The sequence below is a fragment of the Ursus arctos genome, unplaced genomic scaffold, assembly GCF_023065955.2.
Source record: "Ursus arctos isolate Adak ecotype North America unplaced genomic scaffold, UrsArc2.0 scaffold_27, whole genome shotgun sequence".
NCBI lineage: Eukaryota > Metazoa > Chordata > Mammalia > Carnivora > Ursidae > Ursus > Ursus arctos.
The window spans coordinates 16,299,882-16,313,545 of record NW_026622952.1 but is presented as its reverse complement, the minus strand read 5'-3'; the positions used below and the strand labels follow the sequence as shown (position 1 = coordinate 16,313,545).

The 13,664-nt window shown below is 37.3% G+C and overlaps 1 protein-coding gene across 2 annotated transcripts in view; it reads left to right on the top strand.

Moving 5' to 3' along the window:
• Positions 1-13,664, top strand: part of VPS37A (VPS37A subunit of ESCRT-I) — a 45,614-nt gene that overhangs the window by 981 nt on the left and 30,969 nt on the right. Inside the window, exon 2 of one of the 2 annotated variants that reach the window (XM_044387547.3) lies at positions 5,955-6,002. The exons of the other annotated variant lie outside the window; for it this stretch is intronic. Coding sequence (XP_044243482.2) covers positions 5,955-6,002 — 48 coding nt within the window. The remainder of the gene's footprint in view (positions 1-5,954; positions 6,003-13,664) is intronic. 2 annotated transcript variants of the gene reach the window in all.

Here is a 13,664-nt window from a genome sequence, read left to right as displayed (position 1 = left end):
AAGCCAAAGGTTTTATCAGTGAATTCTTTTTGGTTGGGAATGACATACTCAGTCTTCTTAAGTCTTTAAGATTTACACGGTTCCAACAGCCTCGTCCCATTCTGGCAAACTACTAGTCTCTACAGCTCACTTTATTATTCTTATTCCTACACCTAGGAATTGCCTTATATTCATGTTAATCTATTGTCTTATGAGTTGTTCATTTTCAGCATGGTCGGGTTAGAAATATGTTGCAATTCAAATTATTTCAACTGTTTTTACCTAAACTTCAGCCTTTTATATTGCAAATCTTTGTGGTCTCTAATGGTTTACAAAAATTTGAACTGCCTCCTTTTATGGATTATGCAAATTTATTTACTTACCGGTGTCACAGCATGTCTTTGTAAAGGTGCCAACATCAATCAACCCCCTTTTCTAAATAGACTTTTCATGCAATTAAAAAATATATATATTATGAGACAATAAAATTAATTTCCGGTTGAATGAACCATATTAGGGGCCATTTTATCTGTTACTTTTAATAATTTTTCCCAAGCAAGTTACAGTATAGAATAGTTTGAAATAAAATATGTTGTTAAAAGAAAAATTCACTGCAAAGTTAATAGGGCTAAAACAAGGGCTGTTGCTGATTGACCTTCAGATGTTTCTTGATTCTTTGTCCCAATTCTGCTTGTTCAGAACTTTCAAAAGCTGAAAATTTATGGTATTTAACAGAGGAGTGGCATGCTATTTGTTTTAATGGTGGCTTTCTTTCTGGAAAATTAAGTTCACAGAGTTCTCCAAGTCAATCCTATTCTTTTTTTTACGGCAGTCTTATTCTAAATAGTGTTCTGTACTAACCTGTAAGAGCTACTCTTACAAGATATGCTTATAAGATAAGTTGACTCATTTTGAACAAGCATAACAAAAGTTTGTCTCCTTAGGAAGTATCAGCTTGGAAGATTGTTTATATACTGTACTAGTACTATTATAGCCAAAATATTTTTTAGAACCACACCTTTGGAATTAATTGCCTTTAAGCCTTTAGTATATTCTGTTAAATATTCTCACTGCTGGCAAATTTTTATTCTTTGAGATTGGAGTTGAACTTTTTAAATACTCTTAAAGCCTCTTACTGCTAAGGTTAGTAAATAAGGGTAGTGACTGATTTGAAATTTCTGGTGTTGTTTTTTTGGCCTCCCAAATAAGGTGACATTCTAAAACAAGAATTGCAAATCTAAGGAGTTCTGGAATTAGCTTAAGCTTTTAAGTTCTTTTATAAAAATACTTTTAGTTTTATTTTATTGAAATATTTCACATTTATAAACTATACTTGGATAATTTTGGAGACAATTAGGTCATATAGTTTCAGTTTTCAAGGAATGGTACAATGCTAGAAAGAAGTGTCATCCATCTGTTCTTGTTAAATCTGCCATTCGAACTCATGACATACATTGTAAAGCTAGCTGGTAAAAATGATATATTTGTACAGTATATAATAATATGTTGCTTGGATAATCAAATTTCAGTACTATAACTTATACTTAAAGATTGTTGTGCAGTAAGACATTGTGATTGGTGATTTTGAAGGTGCATTCTGCAAAAGTTGAATGTTTCAGATGATATTTTAATGAATAATACAAAAACTTCTTAAATTATAAATATCAGTATCTTGTTGCATGGGCCCCACTTCCCTAATGTTTCATACTTTATCCCTTCTACAGATGTAATGTCAACAGCTCTTTCTAAGCAAGGAAAGTATCCAACTTCTGCCCTCCTCATTAACCCCATTCTCTCTTATACTTTCCAACTCTTATCTTCTTTTTTAACTCCATATAATTCAAAAAATTCCATTGTAGGAGATAGTCTGTTTGATTCCCTTCCTTAAATTAGTGTAAACTCCTTTTCTAGTTACCTTAAGTAATTCTTGCCTCATCTTTATCAGGCGTCTCCTAAAGGTTAGCTGAATTTTATGTTTATTTCCTCATGTTAAGCATACTGTTAAGGCAGGGCAAGTGGGAAACTGTCATAGATGACAAACAGAAGTTTTAACCAAAGCATAATAACATGTTTGTCCACTATGAAAATGGAAGCTGGAAGTTATGTAGACTAGGCTCAAGTAATATATTCCACTTTCTGAATAACAGTCATCTCAGTATTCATTTTACCACTAACATTCCTGTCTTGGTGGGCAGGCGTAGAATTAGTTCTGTTGTTTCTTCTACTTCATAAAGAAGTTCACTCTGAAGGACACTCTTGGTTTCCCACCCAAATCCATTTTCTCTGACTTCTTGAAAAAACACCAGTTTTAATCTGGTTTCCCAGTATGCAGGATCATACATTTAAGGGAGACTGCTCAAATAATGATTGTTTACGGCCGTCGTTCACTGCAAGTTATTGTGGAAGCAGGACTCTTGACCTAAGCTTGTTTAATGGGAGTTGGAGGAGAAGTCTGCTGGGGCGCTACTGAAAACATTTTCTGAGTAATAGAGATGTTTGAAAGGAAATTCTTATGTTTTGGATATTGTTACATGGGACATCTGAAACTGCTTGGATCATGAAAAGCAGGCTGACTACTGAATGTGATAGAGTAGAAAGATGGACTGCCCACGATAATATTGTGATATTGAATTAATCTTTGCTTTGGAACCTTTCATGCCTCTGGACTTAGTCCTTTTTAAGTTTAGTAACCCCTCACTGTTTAAGTCACTTTGAACCTGGACTTTCGATTACTTGCAGTTGAAAATATCCCACCTGATACTCACTAGTCCCAATATTTAAAGATTCTTCTGAAGTGAAGCTGTTAATTATTTCCCTGCATTGTACTATAATCAAAAAATACTAAAAACTGATGGTCTTAACAGTTAACCATTCTAACTATCCTGGTTTCTCATCTCGTAACAGTATTTAAGTTAGTTAGCTTCTTTTGTTTCCTTAGCTCTAAAACAGTAACCTGGAGCTGTGTTGGCCATGGTAATTATTTAAATCCAAAGTTATACAGAAGTAATCTTTATTATCTTTTACTTAGGGGCATCAGTTCTCTTAAATAAAGGACTTCTGCATTCATTTTAATGATTACATAGTAATTCTGGTGCTACCTTTATTTTATATTTAATAAGGAAATCTAATTTGGGACTTACTATGTTTGTCAGAATTGCTTTTTTCTCTTTCACTCTATTATGATGGATAGTCTCCATGAATAATCTTAATGAAAGAGGCTCTGAACCAGAAGTTAGGAGACACTGACGTACCATTAACTGGCAGGGCAACCTTGGATGCTCAGATAACCTTAATAGTCCTTAGGACCCCTGAAGTAAAACAATTAATTGCCTGATCTCTTATTGCCCTGCCCAACTGTGAAAGTCTGTGTTGCTTCCTCAGGTTCCTGGATGTGAGCGCTCTCTTAGAGATAAAAGACAAAATTAATTTGAGCAACATAAATGGAAGTCAGCAAAAATTACTGTCCTTAGGAAAAGCAGCATGACCTAGGTGAATGGAAGCTTTGTAATCAAACTGACCTGGATTCCAATTTGGCTTTAACACGCAATAGCAATGTGACCTTTTGGCAAGTTACTCAACTTCTCTGGGCCTGCAGTTCCCATTTGTAAAATCAGGAATTGTGATTCCTATCATGAAAAATTGTTAATATTTGAGTGATATTTATGAGCATTTATTAGCATACCTGACACATAGTAAGCATATGACAAATTATATTCCTCCTTTCCACTGCATAGAGTCAATATGCATGGAACCTTTGCCTATTAGCCTACATGCTTGTCCCAGCTTATTGTTTGTGAATCCCTCACAAGCTCACCCATAGCTTATTTACCTCTGGCAGGAATTCTTCTGACTTGCCATTCAGTAAGCAAGTCCATTTCAGATAGTTTCCTCACAAATGAAATGTACCTGTTTTGAAGAATTTTAGATATACATGTAAAGAAACTAGTAGGTACTTGGTAAATAGTTATTTTTGTTTCTTAAAAATAATTGTTTCAATCTGCATAGTCCTTAAAAATTGTTTTGGAATTTTCTTTTGCTGCCAGTCCCTGGATACCATTATTCATTCTGATTGCCTAAACCTTTATCTCTGGAGAATCTGCTACTGTGTCTACCGTCTAGCTATTAAGTTTAACCCCTTGTTCACAGTTAATAAAACTTTCTCCTCTAAAATCGTGGGTTTCTGAGTAAGCCTAAATTCCATAATTTTTTTCCTATAGATTTTATTGTTGGCTCAACAGGACTCATACACAAACTTGGTAGCACAACAAATTTGTAATGAGAAGATATGTGTATATGCTTTAACCTGTTTAATATTACATATTTTAAAAAATATGGATCCATCGCTGGCATTTATAATTTTGAGATTTTTCATTCAAATATCCAGATGTTCAACTTTGAAGATGAACAAGACTTTATTTAGAGTAGTTTTAGGTTCACTACAAAATTAAGTGGCAGGTTTAGAGATTTCCCATATAGCCATTGCCCCCTCCAACTTTTCTTTTAAAATAGATCTGGAAGATCTGACATTTCTTCCACATAGCAACGTTTGCTTTGAGCTGAAAAGTAGCTGCCTCATTTACTGGGCTTTCCTTTCTGCATTTCCCTAGTTTTCAGTTAACTCCCTTTTGTGCTACAAGCAACAGTATGTTATCTTTTATAGGTATTTGAGATTAAAACTTCTTTGTGGAAGGGAATCACTTTAACTTGTTGCAATAAAAAATCCTACAAGAAGTTGCTATGCCTATAGAAGTTATAGAAATCTACAAAATGCCAACACTGTGACTCTATAAAGGGACATAGTGCTCTTAGAGTGAACTTTAAAATTATGTCAGTCACATAATTAAGTGGATCGAAATTCGATACATTAAATCATATAGTCCATTTATACCCCGTGATTAAAAATTACAATTGCAGAGTATATGACATAATAAATCATATTACCATTTAAGAAAATTTTTCCTGTGTAGATCATAACAGCTCAGGTACTCTCTTTAATTTTCACCTTAGTAGTATCAGTCTGTACTTGCTTAAAGGAATTTAACCACACAAGCAGTCATTTCTCCATTGTTAGTTTAATCCAGCCACATCTACTCTTCCCCTCCCGCCCCTCAGCTCCTTCCAAGCTGTCTACTGTTTACTCCCTAAGCCAAAAACCTGGTCGTCCTGTTTCCACTCAGTGCATCCCTACTGTCACTGGGTTCCAACTATTTTCTCTGCCTTCAGTCTTAATTTTTTTCCCCACATGGTCACCAAAGTAATCTTCCTAAAATTTAAATATGACCGTGTATTCCTTTCAGTAGTTTCTTAACTCTTGCCCAGAAAAGCCCAGCCTCCTTAGCTTAATACCTGGTTTTCACAGAAGATGGTGATGTGACTAATGGAAAGTGTCAACAGACTGTTAAAAAACAAAATGCAACTGAGTTAAATTTGAAGATCTAGTTGACTTTATTTAATGATTCATGAATTGGGCAGCATCACATCTAGCAAGTAGACGGCAGCTCCAGGGAGTTGTATAAAATGGAAGGGTTTTTTGTAGGAAGGAGAGTGGGGCAAGGAAGTTATTAGCGCAAGGAAAGAATTGTTCCAAGTAAAGTCACCTTCCCTTAGAGGGAAGGGCAAGGAATTTTATTGGATTGCTTAACTTCCTTTGGGGGATGAAGAGGGCCCATATGACAGATTACTTCATTGGTGCTGATCAGGAATTTTCTGGAGGCAAGGCAACTTGGCATAAGAAGCTCCATTTGGGGCCTTTGGTTTTCTTTTTAATAATTACTCCCCTTTTGATCAGACTCAGCTTACCTGAGAGATGTGGTCAAAATTTAAGGCATTATCACCACTCTCAGCTGTGGCTCTGAAGTTTGCCAAGTTTTTGTTGTTCCTTCTTATGACATCATAGGTCATGTTTTTTTTTTGCTTTAACACCTTGATATTGTAACCCAAAACTGGGTTCACCTCTTCGTGGGCATCATCAAAAGACACAACCATACCAAAGAGTGGAAAAGGAAGAATTCTACTTGCAACAGGTAAGGAAAACACTGGGGATATTTCCCAAAGCAGTGTCTCTTCGAACAACAAAATAAGGGAAGTTTTAAGCTAAGGGTGCATGCATATTGGTGGAGGGACTTGTCAAAGGAGATTTCAGTACAGAGTCAGGGTAAAAGTCATCCTAAGTTGACAGAGTCCAAGTCCTAGATGATTGAAGTTAAGAGGGCCAGCAAGGGTCAGCATCATTAATTCTCCGGCTCCAGTTAGTCCCTTGTCTGAGTGCTTAAGGGGTGGGGGGAGGGGGAAGTAAATCCAAAAAAAAAAAAAAAAAAGACTTAAGAATGTACCTTAGATCAACTTTCACTTTTGAACCAGCGTGGGGAGTTTTACCATTGATTTACTATCTCTGATATGGTTAGGCTATTTTCCTGGCCTGATGTTGCTTTTTGCATTCCCTTTTGTTTCCTTAAGATCCTTAACTACTGAGGTTTTTGCATTCCTTTGCAATTCCAGTGCCTTCTAGTAAGCTCTGCAAGAAGTGCTCTTGGTCACGTAGAGCCAGTTGATGGGGTATAGGTCACAAAAATAGCTGGGGTTCTAAAGTGACTTCTGTTGTGTCCCCAAAGCTATGCATCATCTTTCTTTTTCTGGGGACCTTTAGCCATATCTGCCTACAGTATTCACGGGTCACAGAAGTGGGTTATTCTCTTCACTTTGACTCCGAGGGTCTCCGAGATCATCCACTTGGTAGTTATCCGCTACAAATATGCATTTAAAGCTTTTGAGAGGATACGGTGCACCTGGGAGATTTTTTATGATAACTGTAAACAGAATAATTTCCAGTTTTTGGAGTGCACTTTGGAGCAATGGTCCCTAAGACCCAAACTAGTCAAAGAAAGACCCTGTTGAAGGTGTCACTCTTTTAAGGCAGTGGTTCGCTCAGTGATTTTATATAATTGAGTTTCAACTACCCTGGAAGTATTAATCTACAAGCAGACAGCAGGTGAGGTTGTTCACAGCAGATAACCTTACTCAGCTAAAAGATAATCATGGGCTATCCTATTGTCAAGAATTTTGGGGGGGAAAAAGAGAACTTTGGCCAGAGAATATAAGGGTTTTTACTGGACAGCTAATGCTTTAGCAGTGGATTCTGCAATTTCAGGAATTAAGAAGTTTCTGATCATAATCTCATTTACATTTATCCCTAGCCAGGGTGGTAGGGACCTGCCAAAAGGAGTGAATGCTGAATCATGAAAGCCTTCTGGTAGGTCCTTTCTAACTCAACAGTGTAAACTCAGGAGAGTCAACCATTGAAATGTCTTATTTTGCTTGTGAAAAGTTAGGGGCACAGTTAGAGTTTCTCCTAGCCTGAAATAAAAGTTTGCTCTAAATTCCAGAGGTTACCCCTCTTAGCGATGGCCAGGGACATACAGATGCAGATGTTATATTTGCAGAGAAATGCCAGAGTAAAGGATACAAAAAGAAGAAGTGGTTTCATGGTTTCACGTTTCATTAAAGTATGAAGCACTTGTAATTTTAGAAGCAGTCTACCTCAATATCAGCTACTTCCTTGTCAGTTTGATTCAGAGGTCTCCAGCATCTTCTAGTTGGGAGCAGTGGTCAGAAGCACTTAGTAAGGATCCTTCCAACAAGACTTAAGTGCTGTCTTCCTCTGATGTTGGTTTCAGAGTACTCAGTCACCAGGCCCTAGACTATAAGCAGTGGATTGGGATCTGGGAAGGACTTTTTAGCCTATTGATGATAGGCTTGAGCGTAAGACATTAGACACTTAGAGTCGTTGGTCATACTAGCTTGAGACACAGGATCAACAGAAGGTTGTAGACCAATAGGCATTGGTGTGCCAGTAACTATCTTGTGTGGGGTGAGTTTGTTTTCCAGTGGGGTACTGTGAATAGTCCACAGGATCAAAGGCAATACTTGAGGTCAGGGAGGTCCAGTAGTTTCAGGTTTGGAAATTGTAAGTTTAAGGATCTCATTAGTTCTCTTGACCTTGTCTGGTTGAGGGTGATAGAGATTATGATAATTCCAAGAAGTTTGCAGACTTTTCACGAAGGCTTGTATAATTTGTCCAGTGAAGTGGGTGCCTTGATCACTGATGATATTGTGGAAGGTATACCCTAACTGGGAAACATTCTCTCTTTCTTTGCCACTGGGAGGGCATTAGCCTTGCAACAGGGGAAGGCTTCAACCCATCCAGAGCACATACACGCAGTAACAGGAACGTATTGATAACCCACATTAAGAGGCAGTTGAATGAAGTCCAGCTTCAGGTTTCAAAGGGTCCAGAGAGAAGAGGAGTTTGGCCTCTTGGGACAAAGATTATTTTTCTAGGATTATGGACTTGTTAGGTAGAAATCTCCCCACCAGGGGCGCCTGGGTGGCTCAGTCCTTAATATCTGCCTTCGGCTCAGGGCCTGATCCCAGGGTCCTGGGATCGAGCCCCGCATCAGGCTCCCTGCTCCGCTAGGAGGCTGCTTCTTCCTCTCCCACTCCCTCTGCTTGTGTTGCCTCTCTCGCTGGCTGTCTCTCTCCGTGTCAAATAAATAAATAAAATCTTTAAAAAAAAAAAAAAAAGAAATCTCCCCACCAGTGTTAATTCATAATTTTAGTCATCTTAAATGCACTATGGTGGGTGAAGGAATGCAAAAACCAAAAAATGGGATTTGACTGGGCGCTGAGAATTACCGAGCAGCCATCTTTGGTTTCCCATAGCCCCAGCTGTTCATTTATCTTACAGCCATTGCTGACCCATCTTAATTTCTCTGATTCAGGAGCAGACTGTTGCCTTGTTACAAGGACATCAGGATGGCAAAAATATGGCAACGAGGGGCCAGTTTTTGTAGAAGTAAAATGAACTTTATCCATATATGCCACAATCTTACAATATGAGGAAGACATAGTATTACTTCTTACTTGACAGTGCTTCCTATGTAATTTAATATATCAGATAAGCCTAATTAGTTGAACAAATTTTTTGGAATGTTCCAGGGACACTTTTGGAAGCACTCCAGAATTTCTTACAGGTCAAAAAGACTTCATTTAGAATTTGGTTTTGGGAACTTTGTCAAAAATATCAAAAAAAGGTTTTTGAGTTTGCCTAAATAAGATCACCGATCATTATGAAACTTAATACTTAAAAGGTAAATATACTTTAACAATCTGTTATCAAAAGCAGACCCAAAGTCCAAAAAAAAACCTTTGTCCTTTTAACAGAGAAAATAAAATTCTACTTTTTTAAAGAATGTTTTTATTTTTTATTGACATATAATGTATTATTTGTTTCAGGGGTACAGGTCTGTGATTGATCAGTCTTACACAATTCACAGCGCTCAGCATAGCACGTACCCTCCCCAGTGTCCATCACCCAGCCACCCCATCCTTCTCACCCCCCTCCACTCCAACAACCCTCAGTTTGTTTCCTGAGATTAAGAGTCTCTTATGGTTTGTCTCCCTCTCTGGTTTCGTCTTGTTTAATTTTTTCCTCTCTTCCCCTATGGTACTCTGCCTTGTTTCTCAGATTCTAAATACCAGTGAGATCATATGATAATTGTCTTTCTCTGATTGACTTATTTCGCTTCTCATACTTCTCGTATTAAAACTTACTCATTTTAATCTTAGTCCTGACCTTTCCAAAGATTCCTTTTTCACAAACTTTACAAGTTTGTTTTTTGTTTTTCACATTCAGATTTTGTCCTGTTCTTTTTCTTTAAACAACCAGCCTCACTTTAGGACAAAATTACTTTTTTTCCCCCATCGAGAAAATGTATCTCCATTCCTTATTCCTTCTCGTACCAAAAACACACATTCTTACTTTCTTTACAGACAAGGATGTTTCTTTTATTTGTAGTAGTTGTAATAACATTAATTAGAATTCTTAACCCTTAGAAATCTTCATTTCTAATGAAAACTAAGGAGTAGTGAACTGTCATACCAGCATTTTTTAGATTGACAAATTATGAATACCTTTCATAATTTCTAGAAGCATATACTTTTTTCAGTTTTCCAGTGTAGAATTGACAAACCTAAGTAGCTTTTAGTTTCTCTGTAATAAACCAAAAGTAAATAAGCCTATGTTCAAGAACAGTATTTTATCTTACTTGGAAATAATCTATTCAATACATTTCCATCATTTAAAGATTTTATTTTTTATTTTACTTCATTTGAGAGAGAGAGAAAGAGTGTGAGAGAGCATGAGAAGGGAGGGGGGAAGGTCAGAGGAAGAAGCAGACTCAACCGCCAAGCCAGGAGCCTGATGTGGGGCTGTGGGATCATGACTTGAGCTGAAGGCAGTCACTTAAGCCACCGCTGAGCCACCTAGGCGCCCACATTTCCATCATTAATTTAATTTAGCAAGACTCCTAAAATCTCAAGCTAATGAGATGTGGAACATTTTTTAAGCATGTATATCATAAAATATAACTGCTAAAAACCTTACTGTAAATTCTTACTCCACTTACATCTAAATCATTTGCTCCAACAATCATGTTGAGATTACCCACAAAACTTAGGAGACATTAGACAAAATCTGCCATGATTCTAAGTTATTTTTGCTGACAAATTATAACAGATTTAATTAAACTAGTAAATTCAGGTAGAATGAAACTTGTTTATCTGCATTGTATTCAATGTTGATAACTCTAAAGACATGCCTGTTTTAATTAAACCAGTGAATTTAAACGAGCTTTATTAGATTATCCCAGTACTTGAAAAACGTGGGTGTTTTTGTTATATTTCTGAGAGTTTAATTTATATAAGCAGTTAGTTTTCCTTAAGCCAATTAAATAGATCTTTAAGCCAACTAAATTTACAAATTAATTTTAAGAATACTGTCTGGAGGAAGAAAATACCATACATTTACTATATAGAGAGAGAGGCACACATAAACATAAAGATGTAGACAGAGACCTCATAGCTTATAGTTTTAAATTGCTGCCATGAATTAGGTACAAAAACACAAAACTCACTAGTTAGAAAAGACGCTGCTTCTAAGTTTTTCCGTATTATTTTTTTTTAATTTTAGGGCTAAGTTTTAATATAATATAAAAGTTTGAACTCTTACACTTAAAAAAAATTTTTTTTGAGTATAGTTGACACACAATGTTAACATTAGTTCCAGGTCTACAACATGATGATTCAGCTTCTTTATACTGTATGCTATGCTCACCTCAAGTGGCTACCATCTGTCACCATGTAACACTTATTACAATATCATTGATAATATTCCCTATGCTGTGCCTTTTATTCTCATGACTTAGTCATTCCATAACTGGAAGCCTGAATCTCTCACTCCCTTTTATGCATTTTACCTATTCCCCCATTATTTCTGTGTATTTCGAGGTCTGATTCTGCTTTTTGTATGTTTATTTATTTGTTCATTTGTTTTTTAGGTTACACATATGAGTGAAATCATATGGCATTTATCTTTTTCAATGTGACTTACTACATTTAGCATAATATGCACTTGGTCCATCCATGTTGTCTCAAATGGCAAGAACTAATCCTTTTTTATGGCTGAGTAATAGTCCATTTGTATATGTTACCAAATCTTCCTTATCCATTTGTCTATTGATGAACAGTTAGGTTGCTTCCATATCTTGGCTACTGCAAATAATGCTTCAATAGACAGGGGTGCATACATCTTTTCAAATTAGTGTTTTGTTTTCTTTGGATACATACCTAGTGGTGGAATTATTGGATCAAATAGGATTCCTATTTTTACTTTTTTTGAGGAACCTCCACACTGTTTTCCACAGTGGCTGCACCAGTTTACATTCCCACCAACAGTGCATGAGGATTCCTTTTTCTCCACATCCTTACCAGTACTTGTTACTTCTTGTCTTTTTGATTTTAGCCATTCTGACAGGTATAAGGTGATAACATATTTGCAAAACAGGTGTAGCTGTTTTTAATTCCTCAGAGAATTAAGTTGCCACCTAAATGGTATCAAAGGACACTCACACTCATCCACCTATGTGTTTTCCCCCTTCTGGGTACATTTAGCTTAGGGGCAAAGTCTCAAAAAAAAAAAAAATTCTTTTCAGGCTCTGAATATCAGTTTCTAATTTGGCCAAATTTCTGAACACAGAGTTGTAAATCCTCTCCAGTATCTTGTCAGGTCTCAACCAGGACATACAGTAAATATTTCTGGCAGTTTTGAACAACCTCATGGACCCTAGCAGCATCCTCAGAGAGGGTACAAAAGACAGTCTCTTTACCAGATCCAGAGTCACCCCCAAATTTAGCCAAACACAACCTGCCTGTCCCAGGTAGGCTGAAAGCCAAGCCAGATTCTTAGGACATAAAACAAGACAGTCAAGAAGGCAGTAGCTATTGGGGCGCCTGGGTGGCACAGCGGTTAAGCGTCTGCCTTCGGCTCGGCGTGATCCTGGCGTTATGGGATCGAGCCCCACATCAGGCTCCTCTGCTATGAGCCTGCTTCTTCCTCTCCCACTCCCCCTGCTTGTGTTCCCTCTCTCACTGGCTTGTCTCTATCTCTGTCGAATAAATAAATAAAATCTTTAAAAAAAAAAAAAAGGCAGTAGCTATACCTGGGAGACAGAGGATTGATAGTCAATAGTTCTGGTTTTGAAAGGAAGGGAATATTTTATTTTTTTTCCCTCTGTATTGGCTCAGGAGGTAAATTACAAAACCTTTTGAGAATCCTCTGTGGGCTTTAGAAATTATTTAACTATGGCTGTTAGTTGGGCCTTTAACCCGGGAATGAAAGATACCTGTAGGGGATTGCCTGCAGCCTGTGGTGGTCTTTATCTTAAAACTTAACTAATAGTCTCTTCGGAGTCAAAAGACACTTCAGATAGAGGATTACTAGAAAGAGTACTCAAAGGAGAGAGGAGAGCAGTAGGAATTAATGCAGTCTTATATGTTAGTCTTAGTCTTTGTTGTAGGTACCTTTCTTTTTGGAGTGAACCAATGAAACTTTGGAATTTTGAAGCCTTTGGGTGGCTTCTGCATACCACATAAAATAGGTGTCCCATTCTGTTTAAGAACCCTTGCTTTCAAGTATACTTCTTTAATTATTTCTCTAATTGGAGCATTTACCATAACAGCCATTGTAACACGAAGTTGATTTTAGTATGATCTTGCCATTTACCTAAATATTTGTGACTTCTGGGACTACAGTTTTTAGACATAAAGTAAGCAGGTATGCCAGAAGGTGGCCTGTTCAACTCTGGATATAAAGGATCCTTTGTTTTTTATTCCTTTTTTTTAGCTAGGCCTCTGTGTTTCTCAGAGTCAGACTAGTAACTAAGAGGGACATGCGATGGTGTTGGGAATTGTGAGGTGTTTTGCAGTGTACCTCATTGCACAGAAGTTGTCTTGAGGTTGGTGGGTGACCCAATGTCAATCTAATCCATTAATGCGACCAACTTACTCTATCACAGAAGTCTTCTGGAGTTGGTGAGCGCTCTAATAGCCTTTGAATTTAAATGCTTGACCCATGCCCACCAGTGTTTGCGCCTTTTGTCTGGCTTCTGAGACTCCCATTATCAATTAGCCTTTGTTTAAAACAATACCACAGGCCTCACACTGGATCCAGTCCATCTCAGATCCAACCCAGTCTGTTCCCAGACCTGGTCTGGTTCTTAAGTCAGACCCTGTCCAGCTCCAGGGAGTGGCCACCAACAGTTCCCAACATAGGCTGATTAGCGGACTCTAGT